Source organism: Salvelinus namaycush, chromosome 37 (assembly GCF_016432855.1).
Source record: "Salvelinus namaycush isolate Seneca chromosome 37, SaNama_1.0, whole genome shotgun sequence".
Taxonomy (NCBI): domain Eukaryota; kingdom Metazoa; phylum Chordata; class Actinopteri; order Salmoniformes; family Salmonidae; genus Salvelinus; species Salvelinus namaycush.
Window position 1 is genome coordinate 31,015,320 of NC_052343.1, and position 18,688 is coordinate 31,034,007.

The 18,688-nt window shown below is 42.7% G+C and overlaps 1 protein-coding gene across 1 annotated transcript in view; it reads right to left on the minus strand.

Annotated features, from left to right (window-relative positions):
• Window positions 1-18,688, minus strand: part of LOC120031451 (collagen alpha-6(VI) chain-like) — a 32,744-nt gene that overhangs the window by 12,878 nt on the left and 1,178 nt on the right. The window contains exons 2-12 of the mRNA XM_038977216.1: window positions 6,791-6,918; window positions 5,873-6,481; window positions 5,202-5,789; window positions 4,363-4,926; window positions 3,624-4,241; window positions 2,944-3,504; window positions 2,233-2,790; window positions 1,550-2,125; window positions 856-1,434; window positions 294-643; window positions 92-170 (exon numbers count right to left, since the gene is read on the minus strand). Coding sequence (XP_038833144.1) covers window positions 92-170; window positions 294-643; window positions 856-1,434; window positions 1,550-2,125; window positions 2,233-2,790; window positions 2,944-3,504; window positions 3,624-4,241; window positions 4,363-4,926; window positions 5,202-5,789; window positions 5,873-6,481; window positions 6,791-6,866 — 5,158 coding nt within the window. The 5' untranslated portion in view covers window positions 6,867-6,918. The remainder of the gene's footprint in view (window positions 1-91; window positions 171-293; window positions 644-855; window positions 1,435-1,549; window positions 2,126-2,232; window positions 2,791-2,943; window positions 3,505-3,623; window positions 4,242-4,362; window positions 4,927-5,201; window positions 5,790-5,872; window positions 6,482-6,790; window positions 6,919-18,688) is intronic.

Sequence of the window (18,688 nt, forward strand, 5' to 3'; positions counted from 1 at the left end):
TGAAATGTGACATGGAAGACAGAGATAAAAGTACAACCGATTTTAATGTTCATTTTTGTCTGTTTCTGTGGGTTGCCCCTGGTTCTTTAACCTTTAGTGCGGAGAAGTTCCGACTCTTGCTCCAGTTTCATCACGTCATCATCGAGTCCATCTGAGAAGATCACCAGCACCTAAAGGACAAAGTAGTTGTGGCATTGTTATTACAATGTGATATGACCAACAAAATATGTTAAGAAATGACAATTTTTGGAGTCTGGGATCAACCACACAGCAGACCTAATGTTTGGGCCCACCTTCACACCAGCATTAGATTCCTGGAACTTATCGCGGAAGGAGTGCAGGAGGAAGGAGTTGAAGTATGTTGTCTGGGAGGTCTGCAGGGCCATAACCTTCTCCACAATTTTCTCGTCGTACTTCTCGAAGTTGTAGTCGTAGAGAACCTTTCCGTTCTGCTCCACCACGAGGAAGCCAATGTTAGTCTCAATGGAACCATCTCCCGCCACGCAACACAGGCCCTTCAGGTTGGACACATAGCGGATAATCTGTGGCAGGAAGGCCTGTAGCTGGGCTTGGCCATCGAAGAGCCCCTGGGCGGTGGCCCTGCGTGTAATATCGAACCCCATGGCGATGTCTATGGTGCAGCCTATTGGACACAGACACACTCATTATTACTTATCATCCAAATGAACCCCTTTAACAAGTCCAAAAGCTTTATGTGTTAGGTTTACTCAAGGATAATATGAGAGACAATGTAAAATAACCTGTTTTTCAAACACTAACAAGCATTCTTTGACGAGGGATTTACATTGAGTCAGGAGAGACAGAGGAAATAAAACGTGCATACTGTTTACTCACCCGTGTCTGGTACCTTGGAGGAGCATATAGTATCAACCACCTTCTTCTTGATCTTGTCCAGGCTGGCAAAGTCCTGCACAGAGAATACCCTTTCCGGGTTGAGAGTGATTTGCCCAAGCTCGACAGGTTTGTGGTCTTTCCCTATACCGATGGCAAACACCTCAATGTTCATGGCCTTGAGCTCCTCTGCTGCATGCACAACATAATCATCTGAACGTCCGTCAGTGATCACAACCAGGTTCTGAGAGACCTTGGCATTGATACGGCTCCCTCTAGCTGGTTGGAAGTACTCTGTACGGACGTAGTCCAGGGCCTTTCCGATGTTCGTTGTGTCCCTAATCTGCATCATATTGTTTATCTGGTTGTCCACCTCTGCTTCTGTGTAATACTCATTCAAGAAGAACTCCTTTTTAGGATCACGGCTGAACTGGGCGACTCCCACCCGGAAGTACTGCTCTGCAATGTTGAAGCTGGAAACAAGGTCTGTGGCAAACTTCTTCATGATAGTGAAGTCGGTGGTGCTGATGCTCCCTGAGCTGTCAATCAACAGGACCAGATCCCCCTGCGTTTTTTCACAGACTAAGAGGAGAAGAGAAGACGTCAGATCATGTTGAACCATCTAATTTCAACATGCTTATGCTACAAGGCTTTATACTTTCAGCTTAGATGTTTTTACAGTTGGATTCTGTCTTACCTGGTTTGCTGGTTTGGCAGAATTCAAAGGAAATATTTTTGTGCAGTGTGTCTAGTTTATGGAAGTCATCCACAAAGAAAACCTTATTCGTGTCCCCTGCCATGAGCTCGAGCTGTGTCTTATTTGCTCTAACCACTCCGATGCTATATACTATGATCCCATTGTCCCGTAGCTCCTTGGCTGGCCCAGCTAGGCTATGGGGGTCTGTAGCCTCACCATCTGTGATCACCATCAACCACTGGGGAACATTTAGGGCCTTTCGCCCGCCGTACTGTGCACCAAAATAACCCAAGGAATACTTGAGTGCCTTGCCAGTGTTGGTGTTTCCACTGGGCTCTCTAAGCTTTGTGATGGCACTATTGACGTCTCTCTTAGATTTGTATTCGTTGAGTGTGAATTTAGACTCGGGGTTGTCTGAAAAGACAATCAGACCATAGCGTGTCTGCTTCTCCCCAACAGAGGTTTCATTGACCACGGACATCATGAAGTTTTTCATTATGTCAAAATTATCTGAGCTGATGCTGGTGGAGCCGTCCACCAAGAAAATAATGTCTGCGATCTCCGTCCTCACACACTCTGGTGGAAGAGAAGAAGAGATAGAGGAAAATATCAATGTCAAAATCTAAGAAATGTGAACTCATTGTTGCTTTTAAGTAATGTTTCATGAACTAAGTGGCACTCACCTCTCTCCGGGTCACAGATTGCCAATGCCAGTTGGCTATCCAAAGCCTTGAGTGCATCAAAGTCCCTCTCGGAGTAGACCCTCTCCTGTGCGCCACTGATCTCCAGTAACTGTGTATTGTTGGCATTGACCACCCCAATAGCGTAGATGATCACACCCTTGTCTTGAAGTTTCTTGGCAGCAGACGTTACCTCATCCTGCGCCTCACCATCGGTTACGACAATCAGGAACTGCTTCACGTTAGTGCGCCCTCCTTTCGGTGGGTCAAAGAACTGCGAGGTGTAGGACAGGGCTTCGCCGGTGAGTGTGCCCCCGCCTATCTGTTGCATCGTTTGTAAATCCTGCAACATGCCTTCCTTATCGTTATGCTTGTTGAGAGGGAAGATCACCTGTTGGCTGGTGCTGAACTGTATGATGCCCACGTGCACTTTATCCAGGCCTATGTCAGATTTGTTGATGATGGATTGCATGAAGACCTTCATCTTCTGGAAGTCTGGGTTGTTGATACTACCTGAGCTGTCGATCAAGAAGAGGACCTCCCCCTTCGTGTCCTTGCAAACTGTGAAAAGAGAACAAATATTAATTTAGCTGTTGTTATAACTCAATGTGTGCTCATAATCAATCCCTGGCAAGAGACAAGGTGTTTCATATTTTTACTGAAATCAGAAAATAAATAACATGTAACACTTAAAAACAATAGAGATGCACTTACTATCAGGGGAGCAGATATCTGTGATGATGTCATTTTTTATTGGTTTCAGAGCGTCAAAGTTGTTGACAAAGAACTTCTTCTCTTGGCTGCCAGCAATCTCCAGCAGCTGTGTATCGTTAGCTAGATTCACCCCAATGGCATATATGATGATGCCCTGCGCCCTCAGCTTCGCTGCTTGATCCTTCACGTTGTCTTGAGACCCTCCGTCTGTGATGACAATGAGGTACTCGCGAACTTTGTTACTACGGGTTGCCTTAGCCCGATCAAAGTAGGGACCCATAGAGGTCAGCGCTAATCCGGTACATGTCCCGCCTCCAAGTTGTATGATACCATCCACTGCTTTCTCCACTGAAGGTTTGTCAGGGTAGGTTGTCAAATCAAACTCAAGAGCTGGTGTATCAGAGAACTTTACCACACCCACGCGGACATGATGCGGTCCGATGTGGAATGTGTGTATGAATTCTTTAATAAATGTCTTCATGTCAGCAAAGTCTGGATATTCAATACTCCCTGAGTGGTCGATCAGGAAGAACATGTCTGCTTCATCTGTCTGCAAACAGCCTAGAATCAAAAGAGAAAAGAAAGCACTAGTGTCATCTCGGAGACCACATCACATCTGTATCAACATTCCTCTACAAATTAAACAACAAGAAGCATTGGTACAGTCATTTTGATCTCACTTTGCTTGGCAGTGTATGTCCTTGCGTTGTCTTTGACTGCTTTTTTCAGGATGTTGTAGCACACGCTCTTCTTCAGGCTCTTCTCCAGGGTCTTGAGCTTGGCAAAGCTGTCCACATGCAATACGTGCTTGTTAGGGGGATCTGAAGCAATCTGTCTCAGCTCGTTCTCGTCAGCATCCTTGATCCCCACTGCGTAGACAGTGACACCAGCTCTGCGCAGTGCAGCGGCATGAGAAGTTACGTTGTCCTGGGACTTTCCGGTGATGACTATCGCCACCTGCTGCACCCCCTGTTCTTTCCGGCTGCCCCTCTCCTTGATAAACATCTTCTCCCTGGCATACTCCAGGGCCTCGCCAGTGTATGTGAGACCACGACGGTAGGGCAGGATCTTGATGAACTGAAGGATATTTGTTTTTTCTTGGAAGGAGTTGAGGTAGACCTGGGCCATGGCCTTGTTGCTATAGAGGACAATGCCCACCCTCACCCTGTTGAAGTCCATATCTAGGCCGTCCACTATCTTGTGGATGAATCCACGAACCAGCTGGAAGTTTGCAGTTCTATTGCTCGAAGACTCATCAACTATAAACACAATGTCAGCCAGTGAAGCTTCACTGCAATCTGCAATAGAGAGGAAATTGTTAGTCAACAGCAATCTGTTATCCTTTATGTATAATGAGCAATTATTTCACAAGAGATCAGATATTCATTTAATTCAGCAAAAAACCACAAATGCCCTTACCGTCAGTCACAGTGACCACCTCTTCAGTCTCAAAGACAGTCTTTAGCACAGAGGCGATGGGTGTAGTCTGGTAAAAGAATGGCGAGGTGGCCATTAACTTTAGCTCTGGAAGTGTAGATTCACCCAACCCGATAGACACAATGGTTGTCCCTTCAGATTTGATAGTACGTGCCACCTTCATCACGTTATCCTTCGAATCCCCCCCTGTCACCGTGACTAGAAACTGCCGGTAGCCTTGTTCATTACGGCCACCAGACGCTGTAGTGAAGAAGTGTGCACGGGCGTATTCCAGGGCATCGCCCAGGTGACGAGACCTGTTGGGACGCAGCGGCAGCCTGAATTTCCTGAGAGCTGCCAAGTACTCTTCCTTGGTGTTGTGGGTGTTCAGTAAGAACTCCACCTTGGTGTCCTGAGCAAACTGGGCCAGACCCAGACGCATCGTTTTAGTGCTCGGGTTGAGCTGGTTGACCAGTCGCATCAGAAGGGTTCTGACCAGCTGGAAGTCTGCCTGCATCATATTGCTGTCCACCAGGAAGAAGATATCAGAGAACTTTGGGATTAGAGCTGAAAAAATAAAGAATAATTGTTATGACAACAGTGTGAATGTATGTCATATTTTATTTTCATTTTTAGAAATTGTCCTTTTAATGTTGACTTTAATGTTGGCACAAGCGGCCGTAACCAATGTCTGCCTCTCAAGGTTGCATACTTTTGCTTAGAATGGTATCCCATGGTACAACTAAGGCAAGTCACTTGGATTACATACTTTGCAAGTTCAACATTCATAATTTGTTACAACATACAGTATGTTTCCTTATAAAAGTATAAAAGTCCCTTACCCATCCTCTGGTTCTCCATGGAGACACAGACAGTCTGCAGCAGACCCTGAGAAAGTGTTTGTAGGGCCTGGAAACTTTCTATGTTGACCAGGAAATGCTTGTGGGGCCTGTTAGCGATATCCTTCAGCTCGTTGATGTTGGCTGCCCCAACTCCAATAGCAAACACAATGACCCCTTGCTTCCTTAGCGCCTTGGCTGGCAGCTCTACGTCGTCCGCAGACTCCCCGTCGGTGAGCACCACAGCAATCTGAGGCACCCTCTGATCAGCGCGGCTCCCGTTGGCCTTGGTGAAAAACTCTTCCCGAAGGACAGTAATGGCTTTGCCGGTGGCTGTGCCTCCCCCGAGCTGTGGAAGCCTGTCCACTTGCTCCAGTAGGGCCCTTTGGTCCGTATGTTCCCCCAAATGGAATTGCTTCTGGATCTCATTACTGAACTGGGCCAGTCCTACGCGAACCTTGTCCGCTCCGATATCCAGCCCCTCGATGAAGCTGTGGAGAAACTTCCGAACCTCCTGGAAGTTTGTTGGGCTGATGCTGGTGGAGCCATCCACAAGGAACACAATGTCAGCCACTGTGGCGTTGAGGCACTCTGGAGATTAAGGAAAATAATCATGTAATTTATTTATAAAGAATATTTTTCAAATGGAAGCAATAAATACACTGTTATAGTACCTTGTACCACTTTGGATATTGGTCTCTTTGCCTCATCTACAGTAGTACACAGCACCTGGATGAGGCTCTGGGAGATCCCCTGCAGCGCAGCAAAGTCCGACACGCTGTACACGTGCTGGTTGTGAGGTGTAGTGGCAATCTCCTTCAGCTGATCTTCGTCTGCTTCTTTGATCCCGATGGCGTACAGCGTGACGCCCTGCTTCTTCAGCTTAAGGGCATGCAGCCCCACATTGTCCATTGATTCACCGTCAGTGATCACCACGGCGATCTGGGGCACGTTCTCATTCACCCGGCTCCCTGCGCGGTCAACAAAGAGCTCGTTCAGCAGGAAGTCCAGGCCCAGGCCCGTGTTGGTTTCACCGCCCATATAACGCAGGTTGTTAATGTACTGCAGGATGTCCTGTTTGTCCTGGAAGGTGTTGAGGAGGAACTCGGTGCGCGGCGTGTTGCTGTACTGGACCAGCCCGATGCGCACATGGTCGGGGGCCACGTCAAAGCTGTTGACCAGCGTGTACAAGAACTGGCGAATCTGTTTGAAGTTCTCTGAGCCGATGCTCCATGAACCGTCCACCAGGAAGACGATGTCGGCCACGGCCTCTTCCTTGCAGACTGGGAGGGGAAGAAAACAGTCGTCAGCCAATGGAATTCCGTACAAGTGTCTAAACCACAAGGATTTTTGCTCATGGGATGAGCAATGAAAGCAATTAATCAATAAATCAATCTATTAATCAAATATTATTTTTATCGTGCTTTTATAAAAACACATTTCTTATAACTGCTCAGCAGTCTAAAGCCCCAAAGAGTTGGTCATAATTTTGTATTTGTGTGGTATTTCTTCAATGCTTCTCTGTTTATGCCATTCTGGACTGCGGTCTGCATTCTGGAATGATTCAGATGTCAATAGACAAACATGCTTACCTGTTTTTTGTGCTCCGTTAACCAGAAGACATGTAGCTATGGTGAAGATGGCCAGGAGGCCCTGTGTCCCTTCCATGTTGGAACGTTTCTCTAGTCTATCTCCTTCAACACAAACATGGACAGATCAACTGTTGGAACACAGAAAGTTGCTGTTTATCAGATCAAGTTGTGTTGACAACAGATTCAACTGAAATGTGGTTAGATCGAATTTAAACATAGCATCCTGTGACATCCTAGCCTTCATTTGTACATTTTTCTTACATGATAACAGATTATTTTGCACTACTCATGCTCATGCTCAGGTTTGGGGAGTAAAGGATTACATGTACAGATACATCTGAAAAACAACATGATTACTTCAAGTATTGTTTTTAAATTCAGAAAGGATGTTTTTGCGAAAAAACCTAATCTTTAACACTTCGGTTTTTTCAATGACATTCAAATCAGCATTGAAAAAAGGAGCGAGTTTAAGTTTGTTCTACCTGAGCGAGTCTGACCACAAATCAGAGACCACTATGATGGCACACCAAATGTGTTTGATGGATTGTGGGAAAAGAGCAGGAATGGGCTTCTGTAGTCTACAGTCAAAGCTATGTCTTCCAATGGTGCGACTGCTGTCGGCATCCAAACGTTATCCAACTTGAATAAATGCTTGGAGGTAAAGATGACAGCAGTGGTGTAGTCTAGGGCGATACAGATATCACTTATTATTGATATCTATATAGTGCATTGATGTAAATCACACTGCACCTCTCTCATTTAGCTATTTGCTCCTTATGGATTGTGGTTGTTGTGGATGGCTGTTCACAAATCTATATGTGTATTTGAACACAATAATGGTTGAATTCAAGAATTTTAAGCTGCCTATCAATCTTTTTTTTTTTAAACCAGTGGACAGCCGGTGAAAAATTTGGTCTTGCAACAGCTGCATAGTGCGGATCCAAGCCTATGGAATAAAAGTGGGGCTTTTATTGCTCAATCCAATTCATGCTAATCAAAAAAAATCCATAGGCCTAATGGACACATGCTCAACCTTGTACACCTTTAATAGACTTAAAGGGACAATCTGTAGTTGCTACATCCATTTTTAGACTTATAAATTGTATGTATATGTATATATATCCATTTATTCTTGAAGAGTATAACTTATACATGCCTCGTGAGCTTAATTTAACTGTCACACTCCATGAGAACTCAAAATATAAGATTGTTTAACTCCAATGTTTGTAAACATTGTAAATGTAAACCAACACTGTATAGCCTCATAACATGGATATCATGGATGGTCAGTCATTTTGATATCAATCATTTTGATATCATGGATGACCAGTCCTTGTGTCCATAGCTCTGTCTATTAATCTGAGAGTGGTTACATTTCTCCAGGCCCATCCCTTAGCTTTTTACCAAAACAGAGGCGGGGCAACCGTTTTGTTGTTGTTTCATCTGTGGATTTGCCATTTAAACATCTGCATATTATCAAGATATCAAAGTGTCACCAACAAAAAGGTAAACAATAGGCCTATAGCAAATGCAGCATATGGTATTCATTTTTCCCATGTAAATTGCACTTTCCAGTAGTGCTCAAAGCATGCAATTCCATGAGCGAAGAATTTATCTTTCAACTCAAATCAATGAGCCCGATCAGTCCTCCATGACAATAAAATCATAAACAACAGAGTAGGGCTGGCTAATAAGTCTTTCATTTTGGGGTCATGCTCAGATGAAACAATTTGGCTAATCTATACTTCCATATTTCCAAGTCTTATTCTTGAAGATCAAGGGGCATAACATTTATTGGAATGACTGGATTTCTGATAGACTTTGATTTTTAATGTAAAAATATAATTGAATCGTATTATTATATGTAGTAGAAAGTGATGGGTTAGAAGAAGCCTACATAACCAACCCATAAAGTAAAATTTAACATCCATATATGGCCAGCTATGTAAACTTTAACATTGATTTATCCTGCAATAGATGTCGATCAATTGGTAACATACATTTTTGGCTTCTTCTAATGCCGCTTAAGGGGAAAGTAACCAAAAAGTAACGGAATGTAATCAGATTACATTACTGAGTTTGGGTAATCCAAAAGTTACATTACTGATTACAATTTTGGACAGGTAACTAGTAACTGTAACGGATTACATTTAGAAAGTAACCTACCCAACCCTGCTCATGCATGTGTAACAGTGTTGCTTCCGTCACTCTCCTCACCCCAACCTGGGCTCGAAAATAGGGATCCTATGAACACATCAACAATTGCCTCAGACGAAGCATCGTTACCTATCGCTCCACAAAAGCCTTTACATTAGTACCTTGGACCACTGCAGAGCAAGGGAAACAACTACTTCAAGGTCTCAGAGAGAGTCTTGTCACTGATTGAAATGCCACTAGCGCGCACCACTAACTAGCTAGCTAGCTATTTCACACCGGTTACATGTCAGTGCCTAAATTAGATTATACATTTTTTAAATAGTTTGAGGCAATGTGGAGGTGGAGGAAAGGCTACTTTGACTATTTGAGTATCTTACAGTAAAATCAAGGGCATACATTTAATGACTTCAGAGCACAGTTGGCCAAACATGAAGCATCTGGATTAAATGGATTTCTCTGGGTTGCTGCTCTGTAAATAGATAGCCAATCAGTTCCAGATGCAGTGCATCAGACAACATCTAAGGTCCCTGATTGCTTGTGTGTGTGTGTGCGTGTGCGTGTGTGTGTTCATACATGCGTGTGTCTGTGTGTGTGTGTGCGTGTGCATGTACCTCAGAAGTGTGTGCGATGACACTGGACTGATGGTTAAAATCAAACCTTTCTGAAGAAACCAGTCTGTGCAGGTATAACGAGGGGGGGGCTGTCCTGTTTGAGAGATGGATTTGGCCACACTAGTCTCCTTCCCCCAAGCCACTTCAATATAGTCATGTCTATATCAATTGGCAGATCACAAGACACTCTTAGCACCTTTCTTTCTATGTAGAACATTTTGTGTTTATTCTGGAGTAAAAATTATTTTCCTCTCAAGTAGTGAAATGAAATCATTTTAGAGTGTAATTATTACCAGCGGCCGCTAGAGTGAGAGCAAAAATACAGATACAATTCTATTGGAGTAAAACAGCATGACCACGGCCACTAATTTTGGTTAAATTTAGAGTTTGCCACCATTGTCCATTTGCAAGTGTCTCGTGAATGGAAAGAGTGGACAGATCGAGAGCGTGGATCCGCCAAACATCAGTAGTCATTCACAGAACCACAGAATTTCATCATTTCTTAACTTAATTAGAATTCCAGGTAAGTTCACTGTTATTGGTTAACTTTGTGTGCAAATTAAAACTGTTGAGCAACATTACAGCTAGCTAGCACTGTAGTGTAGGCTTACTGTTACTGCACGATTTGCATAGTCAGATGCTAATGTGATCATCTAGCTAGAGCTAATTAGCTAGCTAGCTACAGTAACATTAAGTTATACCACTTTTAGTGGTTTATGGACAGTATGCACGCCCAAATGATCTACACTGGTATTTACTGTTGCTGTTGCTTCAGATAGTAAACATTGTATTTTCTCCAATGATATCAAAGGGTATTACAACACTTAATCGCAGAACAACACAGGTTATTCAAGCAATGGTTTCCAAAAAAAGAGGTTGCTACCAAAGCATCATTTTATGGTCCATTACCCCACATGTATGCTTCAAATTGGACCCGTTTTGCATAGCTGGTGCATGCACTATGAAGCAAGGCATCATTTCTTTAAAAAACTATTAAAAAGCTTTAAAAAGCTTCAAAAATTTAACTAAAACATTGACAAAAAAACACCAAAGTCAAATAGCATACAGTTGGCAGACATTTGACACCAACAGAGTCATGATCGGTCCAGGTAAAATGTTATCTTTAAATGTGGTGGACTGTGGCTGTAAGATGGCTGAGACTCTTCAGGTACCAATTGACACCACGGTTATAAATGTTAAATGGGCCAAACACCATGGAAATATGCATCGTTCAGGTTTAGTTGTTTGTCTTAAAGTCCATTGTGAGATGCCAGTTTTTCAGAAAATCCACCATGTTGTTGTTAAAGATGAGAGGTTACTGTTGGATACTTTTGCCCTACAAACAACATGTCTTGATGAACATTTTAATGCAGATAGAGTTGGATGTACAACAGAGGGACCTTATGTAGTGGACATTAGAGAGCTTTTCTGTCACAAAGCATTTGATATACAGATGTCTTACAGTTGTGATGATTCAAGTTTGTTTATTGTCCCAAACTGTTTCCTGTGACTCTAAAAACTGCACAGTAAACTCTTTAAAACCAAGATTTATTGTATTGCAATATAGTTTTTTAAATTTAATTTTAAAGGATGTCAAAATGTCATTTCACAGAGGCCACAATTTTATTTTATCATCAGTGTTTTTGATATGTGAGATGCCAGTTTCACAAAATCCTCCATGTCATTGTTAGATGTATTGAATTGCAATATTGAGCTTTTTTATGTACATGTATTAAAGTGAACAGAGGCCAACATTTCATTTCAGAACACAATTTTATTTGATTATCATCAGTATTTTGATGTACAGTTGAAGTCGGAAGTTTACATACACCTTAGCCAAATACATTTAAACTCAGTTTTTCACAATTCCTGACATTTAATCAGAGTAAAAAATCCCTGTCTTAGGTCAGTTAGGATCACCACTTTATTTAAAAAATGTGAAATGTCAGAATAATAGTAGAGAGAACGATTTAGTTCCGCTTTTATTTCTTTCATCACATTCCCAGTGGGTCAGAAGTTTACATACACTCAATTAGTATTTGGTAGCATTGCCTTTAAATTGTTTAACTTGGGTCAAATGTTTTGGGTATCCTTCCACAAGCTTCCCACAATAAGTTGGGTGAATTTTGGCCCATTCCTCCTGACAGAGCTGGTGTAACTGAGTCAGGTTTGTAGGCCTCCTTGCTCGCACATGCTTTTTCAGTTCTGCCCACAAATTTTCTATAGGATTGAGGTCAGGGCTTTGTGATAGCCACTCCAATACCTTATCTTTGTTGTCCTTAAGCCATTTTGCCACAACTTTGGAAGTATGTTTGGGGTCATTGTCCATTTGGAAGACCCATTTGCGACCAAGCTTTAACTTCCTGACTGATGACTTGAGATGTTGCATCAATATATCCACTTAATTTTCCATCCTCATGATGCCATATATTTTGTGAAGTGCACCAGTCCCTCCTGCAGCAAAGCACCCACACAATATGATGCTGCCACCCCCGTGCCTCATGGTTGGGATGGAGTTCTTCGGCTTACAAGCCTCCCCCTTTTTCCTCCAAACATAACAATGGTCATTATGGCCAAACAGTTCTATATTTGTTTCATCAGATCAGAGGGCATTTCTCCAAAAAGTACAATCTTTGTCCCCATGTGCAGTTGCAAACCGTAGTCTGGCTTTTTTATGGCGGTTTTTGAGCAGTGGCTTCTTCCTTGCTGAGCGGTCTTTCAGGTTATGTCGATATAGGACTCGTTTTACTGTGGATATAGATACTTTTGTACCTGTTTCCTCCAGCATCTTCACAAGGTCCTTTGCTGTTGTTCTGGGATTGATTTGCACTTTTCGCACCAAAGTACGTGTCTCCTTCCTGAGCGGTATGATGGCTGCGTGGTCCCATGGTGTTTATACTTGCGTACTATTGTTTGTACAGATGAACGTGGTACCTTCAGGCGTTTGGAAATTGCTTCCAAGGATGAACCAGACTTGTGGAGGTCTACAATTCTTGGCTGAGGTCTTGGCTGATTTCTTTTGATTTTCCCATGATGTCAAGCAAAGAGGCACTGAATTTGAAGGTAGGCCTTGAAATACCTCCACAGGTACACCTCCAATTGACTCAAATTATGTCAATTAGCCTATCAGAAGCTTCTAAAGCCATGACATCATTTTCGGGAATTTTCCAAGCTGTTTAAAGGCACAGTCAACTTAGTGTATGTAAACTTCTGGCCCGCTGGAATTGTGATACAGTGAAATAATCTGTCTGTAAACAATTTTTGGGAAAATTACTTGTGTCATGCACAAGGTAGATGTCCTAACCGACTTGCCAAAACTATAGTTTGTTAACAAGAAATTTGTGGAGTGGTTGAAAAAAGAAATGTATGACTCCAACCTAAGTGTATGTAAACTTCTGACTTCAACTGGGTCAGAAGGGCATGTCGAAGAGGGCCGCTTATCTGAATTATTCTTCCTCGTTTCTTTCACTTCCGAACAGGATTCACCTAATGCACAACACAGCGTATAAATATGTTTTAGGACAAGATTCAGCTAATCTACAGCATAGCCTGTAAATGTCTTTAGGACTGGATTCTGCTAAAGTAAAACAGCCTATAAATGTGACTGTGTTTAGGACAGGATTCAGCTAATGTAAAACAGCCTATAAATGTCTCTAGGACAGGATTCAGCTACTGTAAAACAGCCTATAAATGTCTTTAGGACAGGATTCAGCTAATGTAAAACAGCCTATAAATGTCTTTAGGACAGGATTCAGCTAATGTAAAACAGCCTATAAACGTATTTAGGACAAAGGCCCTTTTGAAAATACTTCATTTATGGATTATCTGTAGATTCGACCACCATTCCCAAATGGATTCCAAATATGCCGTCCTATCTTGCAAGTCAACTAAAATAAATTCTGACAGGTTTCCCTTTAAAAAAGCAATGCTTGATGTGCCTGGGTCCAGTCAGACTTACTCCAGAGATAGGGTAAGGGAAATGGCTGGAACATACTGTACAGTTTTCCAGTCAGAATGCTCAACAATAATCAACTCAGCAATTAAAACTGACTGTATCAACAGAGAGAGTGTGTGTGTGTGTGTGTGCCTGGTTAATGTGTACTGTATGTGTCTGGTTGTTTAAGAGTCTTATACCAATGCTTGTTGAGGCCCGATCCCAATGAGTTGAGAAATTCAGGAAACAGGGGTCCATCCTAACCGGATGCATCTGGACGTAATCACGATTTGTAGAGCCCCATTTCAAACAAGAATCACACTTGAATGACAGTGATTGAAAGGGCGGTCTTGGCCTCCCTGGTGGCGCAGTGGTCTCTGTGCCACCAGAGACTCTGGGTTCGAGCCCAGGCTCTGTCGCAGCCGGCCGCGACAGGGAGGTCCATGGGGCGACCCACAATTGTCTTAGTGTTGTCCGGGTTAGGGAGGGTTTGGCCGGTAGGGATGTCCTTGTCTCATCGCGCACTAGCGACTCCTGTGGCGGGCCGGGCGCAGTGCACGCTAACCAGGTGTACGGTGTTTCCTCCGACACATGGGTTGGATGCGCGCTGTGTTAAGAAGCAGTGCGGCTTGGTTGGGTTGTGTTTCGGAGGACGCATGACTCTCGACCTTTGTCTCTCCCAAGCCCGTACGGGAGTTGTAGCGATGAGACAAGATAGTAACTACTAACAATTGGAAACCACGAAAAAGGGGGTAAAAAAAAAGAAAGGCGGTCTTCACATCTCATTTGTTCAGGTCAGAGTCCACTGAATATACTTACATCTGGGTCTAACAAATCTCCATGCACATTTCCTTCACGCTCTGTTCTCTACCTCGGTTTATTTAGGCAGCGTTCAAAGCAGTTCCTTTCCGGTCAACAGAGTGGGGTCTAAAAGAGTGGGGGCCTATTGTTTTCAATGGCAAATCATCTATTCCACTCAGAAACTGTGGTCACAGATTGACCGTGAACATTCAGGCACAAGGGATCTGTTAAATTATGGAGTACTTTAAAGCTTTCTACAGGACAATGATTCCACCACCAACATTTTGTTTACCTCTTCATGACGAGTCAAGGTCAAGATTGTCTATGGTCAGAACGGTCCAGTACAATTATCCAAGACTGACTCTTTAACGTAACATATATATCAACAATAGGGTTTCAGTGGCTGGTTTATTTCAAGCTTAATTGATGTTTGTTACCTATCAACCATGTTGACTGTTGAACTGATGACTGTGGGGTTCTGCTAGGCATCAGTTATTAACTGCTTCAGCTGCCTGACTGTTCCATTAAACATACACATCATCATCATCATAAAGCCCGAAGACGTGAATGGATCCTATTTCAGAGCTCTTCCCCACAGCTGTATGCTGTTGTTAGCTCTGCTGACAAGACGTCCTAGACCTATGGGATAACCAATGCAATGTCCTTCTTCCCCTCCTCTTTCTCTAAATAGAGAAGCCTAACATTTACTTCTTATCACTTTCCATTTACAGCTGGTGCCGGCTGTGTTTTATACACAGAAGTTGAGGCTTTAGGAGGTGTAAACAAAGGAACTTGGCTGTTCAATGTACAGAACTACAGGTCATGCTAGTCTGGCTGTGGACCACAGGGGCTGTGTTTACATAGGCAGCCCAATTCAGATCTTTTCCAATTATTTCCATATCTGATACCTATCTGATCTTGTCCCTAATGTGTAAACAGCAACAACAAAAAACACATGGAATCTGATCTTTTGACTTATGATTTACTGTATACCACCACCATATGTGGATCTCAATCCTGATACAATTCTGATGCTACATATGTGACCTCAGTCTAGATGCTCAAATCAGAACTGATTTGCTCTGAAGTGTTCCTTTTTTTGCACATGACCTGCCATTACCATGGCAACCACCCCAACATTTTAACTTCTACATGATCGGTGTCCCTATACTGGGACGTTTGAGCTAACGTGCGCTAATGTGATTAGCATGACAGTTGTAAGTAACAGCAAACTTTCCAGGACATAGACATGTCTTATATTGGCAGAAAGCTTAAATTCTTGTTAATCTAACTGCACTGTCCAATTTACAGTAGCTATTACAGTGAAACAATACCATACTATTGTTTGAGGAGAGTGCAAAACAACAAAACATGTACCACAGCAACTGGTTTGATACATTCACCTCTGAAGGTAAATAATTTACTTACACTCTGTAATCTTGCTCTGATTTGTCATCCTGATGGTCCCAGAGATAAAATGTAGCATAGTCGTGTTTGATAAAATCAATTTGTATATTCAAATGTAGGAAGTAGGTTCTACACTTTGTACCCCTGCTTTCTCTGGCTCCACATCCACCCCGCCCGGCCATCTACTTCAGAGGCTACATCTGTGTGAATGAGCAAATCTGATATGGGTAAAATGTCTGGACACTGAGTCTGGACACTCAGAAAAAAAAGATTGGATATGGAAAAAAAATCTGAATTGTGTTCTTCGGGTAGCTGTGTGAACACAGTCAGTTTGTTTACACAGACAGAGTGTTTCTCAAAAGGCTTTTTACAGGGAGAGTGGCAGCAGCTTTTCCAGAAAACCACTATCACAGCTAATTTCAATCATGTTGAAAATTCAGAAAGCCTGTGAAACTGTTCTTGTTTTTTTTTTAAACGTTCTTCTAGATTCTTATTTGTCACGTAGCTGAGTTAGATCACCTTGGCAGCAGTGGTTGCTGCAGTCTTACTGTTATTCACAATGTGGCGGTGGATGAGTGAGTTTGAATCTCTGATGCAGTTGACATCTATCAGTGGCTGAGGTTTCAGTAAACCAATGTTGCAGATTTAAGTAATGTAGTGTTGGCTACAATAGTGTTGTCATGCAGTACAGTAACAACCACAGTAATTACACAGTATTAATAACATTGTACTGTGTGACCTTGATCATCAATAGAACAGAACACTACACTGAATTCGTATTGTAATGATCACATTGTACCAGATTGCTTAACTATAACAATATTTAAGGCTACTTGAACCATAAGCAGTTGGAGTAGCACTGATTAGATGTTATTGCTCGGCTGTTATTGGCTTCAAACTTAGCACACTTCTCTGATTTGGCTGTGATATGATCCAGTACATCTGAGAAATTAAGTCAGGGCACTTATGGATGTGGCTGTTGTGGTTTGGATGTCATTGAAGAATAAAAACGGTATTGTTTGTGTTGCAAACTTTTGACAGACGTGTATGAAAATATGTGGCTTTGGCAAGATCAAGTCTGAGCCTGGGGGTGAAACAATTACACATTGCCCTAAATGGTCTGAAAGGCCACTTTCCCGTTAATTGGCTCTGTCTTGTGTATTAGGCGGAAATTCCCCATTATGAAATTCCACAACAAATGAAGGGTGCACATCTATGGGCATTGTGATGCCGACTGACACAACAAGAAGAGAACACTGTGTTTATCCTGAAAGGAAATAGAGCAACACTGAATGATACAGTGAGAAAGTATCCAAACTTTGGTCTTAACAAAAGTATCCCATCTAAATGAAAAGGTTCTTTGGAAAGAGAAGCGGAGGGCAGGGCAGAATAATGGTTACAGATGCAGGATCTTAATTTGACCAGTTTCTCACAACAGGAAAGAATCCTACTTCAAAAGGAAATGTGAATTATTGTGTGGGTTATAATTAATTGTTTTGATGAGGAGGCCTTCATGTGGTGTCGAAGAAGGCGTGACAGAACCTGTAAACACACCTGGAGCAATTTCCTGAACATGAAAAAAAGATTTCCCCCAACAGCGATATAAACAGGAAACCATAAACAGTCACTAGATGGTCTGGTCTCTGGGTTGGACCTACTGATGGATGTATTCACTCTGCTCTGTGGTGTGTGTGTGTGTGTGTGTGTGTGTGTGTGTGTGTGTGTGTGTGTGTGTGTGTGTGTGTGTGTGTGTGTGTGTGTGTGTGTGTGTGTGTGTGTGTGTGTGTGTGTGTGTGTGTGTGTGTGTGTGTGTGTGTGTGTGCATGCATGCGAATTTGTGTGATCTGTGGATAGGGATGTGAAGCACCTATAAACTGTGCTTGACTGTGTTTATCTGGTCAGACGAAGACTCAACATCGTGTCTTGAGTTTACAACCAGCATCACAAACATTGTACCTGCTCAACCTCAAACCTTGCTTCATGGTTTCCTGGAAAGTCAAACTAAAATCTTATGGAGTAAAACAAAATAATGTACCATCTTTGTGAGTGCTGGCTGCCTTTATTTATAAAGCATTGGGGGGGGCTCATCTAAAATCCAGAATCAAACGTGTGGACATTCATCTGGGCCAAAGAACAATCACACTGTCTTAGAAAAAAAGGTTTCCCAAATGAACCCTCTGTAGAAAAGGTTCTACAAGGAACCCAAAAGTGTTGGCTGCAATAGTTTTTACCTGGAACCAAAAAGGGTTCTTCAAATAGTTATTCTATGGGGACAGCCGATGAACCCTTTGAGGTTTTAGATATACACTGTTAGAAAACAAAACATCACAAGGTGCTAACATCCCAGCATCACAAGGTGCTAACATCCCAGCATCACAAGGTGCTAACATCCCAGCATCACAAGGTGCTAACATCCCAGCATCACAAGGTGCTAACATCCCAGCATCACAAGGTGCTAACATCCCAGCATCATACGGTTCTAACATCCCAGCATCATATGGTTCTAACATCCCAGCATCACAAGGTGCTAACATCCCAGCATCACAAGGTGCTAACATCCCAGCATCACAAGGTGCTAACATCCCAGCATCATACGGTTCTAACATCCCAGCATCATAAGGTGCTAACATCCCAGCATCACAAGGTGCTAACATCCCAGCATCATACAGTTCTAACATCCCAGCATCATAAGGTTCTAACATCCCAGCATCATAAGGTACTAACAGCCCAGCATCATAAGGTGCTAACATCCCAGCATCATAAGGTGCTAACATCCCAGCATCATAAGGTACTAACATCCCAGCATCATAAGGTGCTAACATCCCAGCATCATAAGGTGCTAACATCCCAGCATCATAAGGTGCTAACATCCCAGCATCATAAGGTACTAACATCCCAGCATCATAAGGTGCTAACATCCCAGCATCATAAGGTACTAACATCCCAGCATCACAAGGTGCTAACATCCCAGCATCATAAGGTACTAAC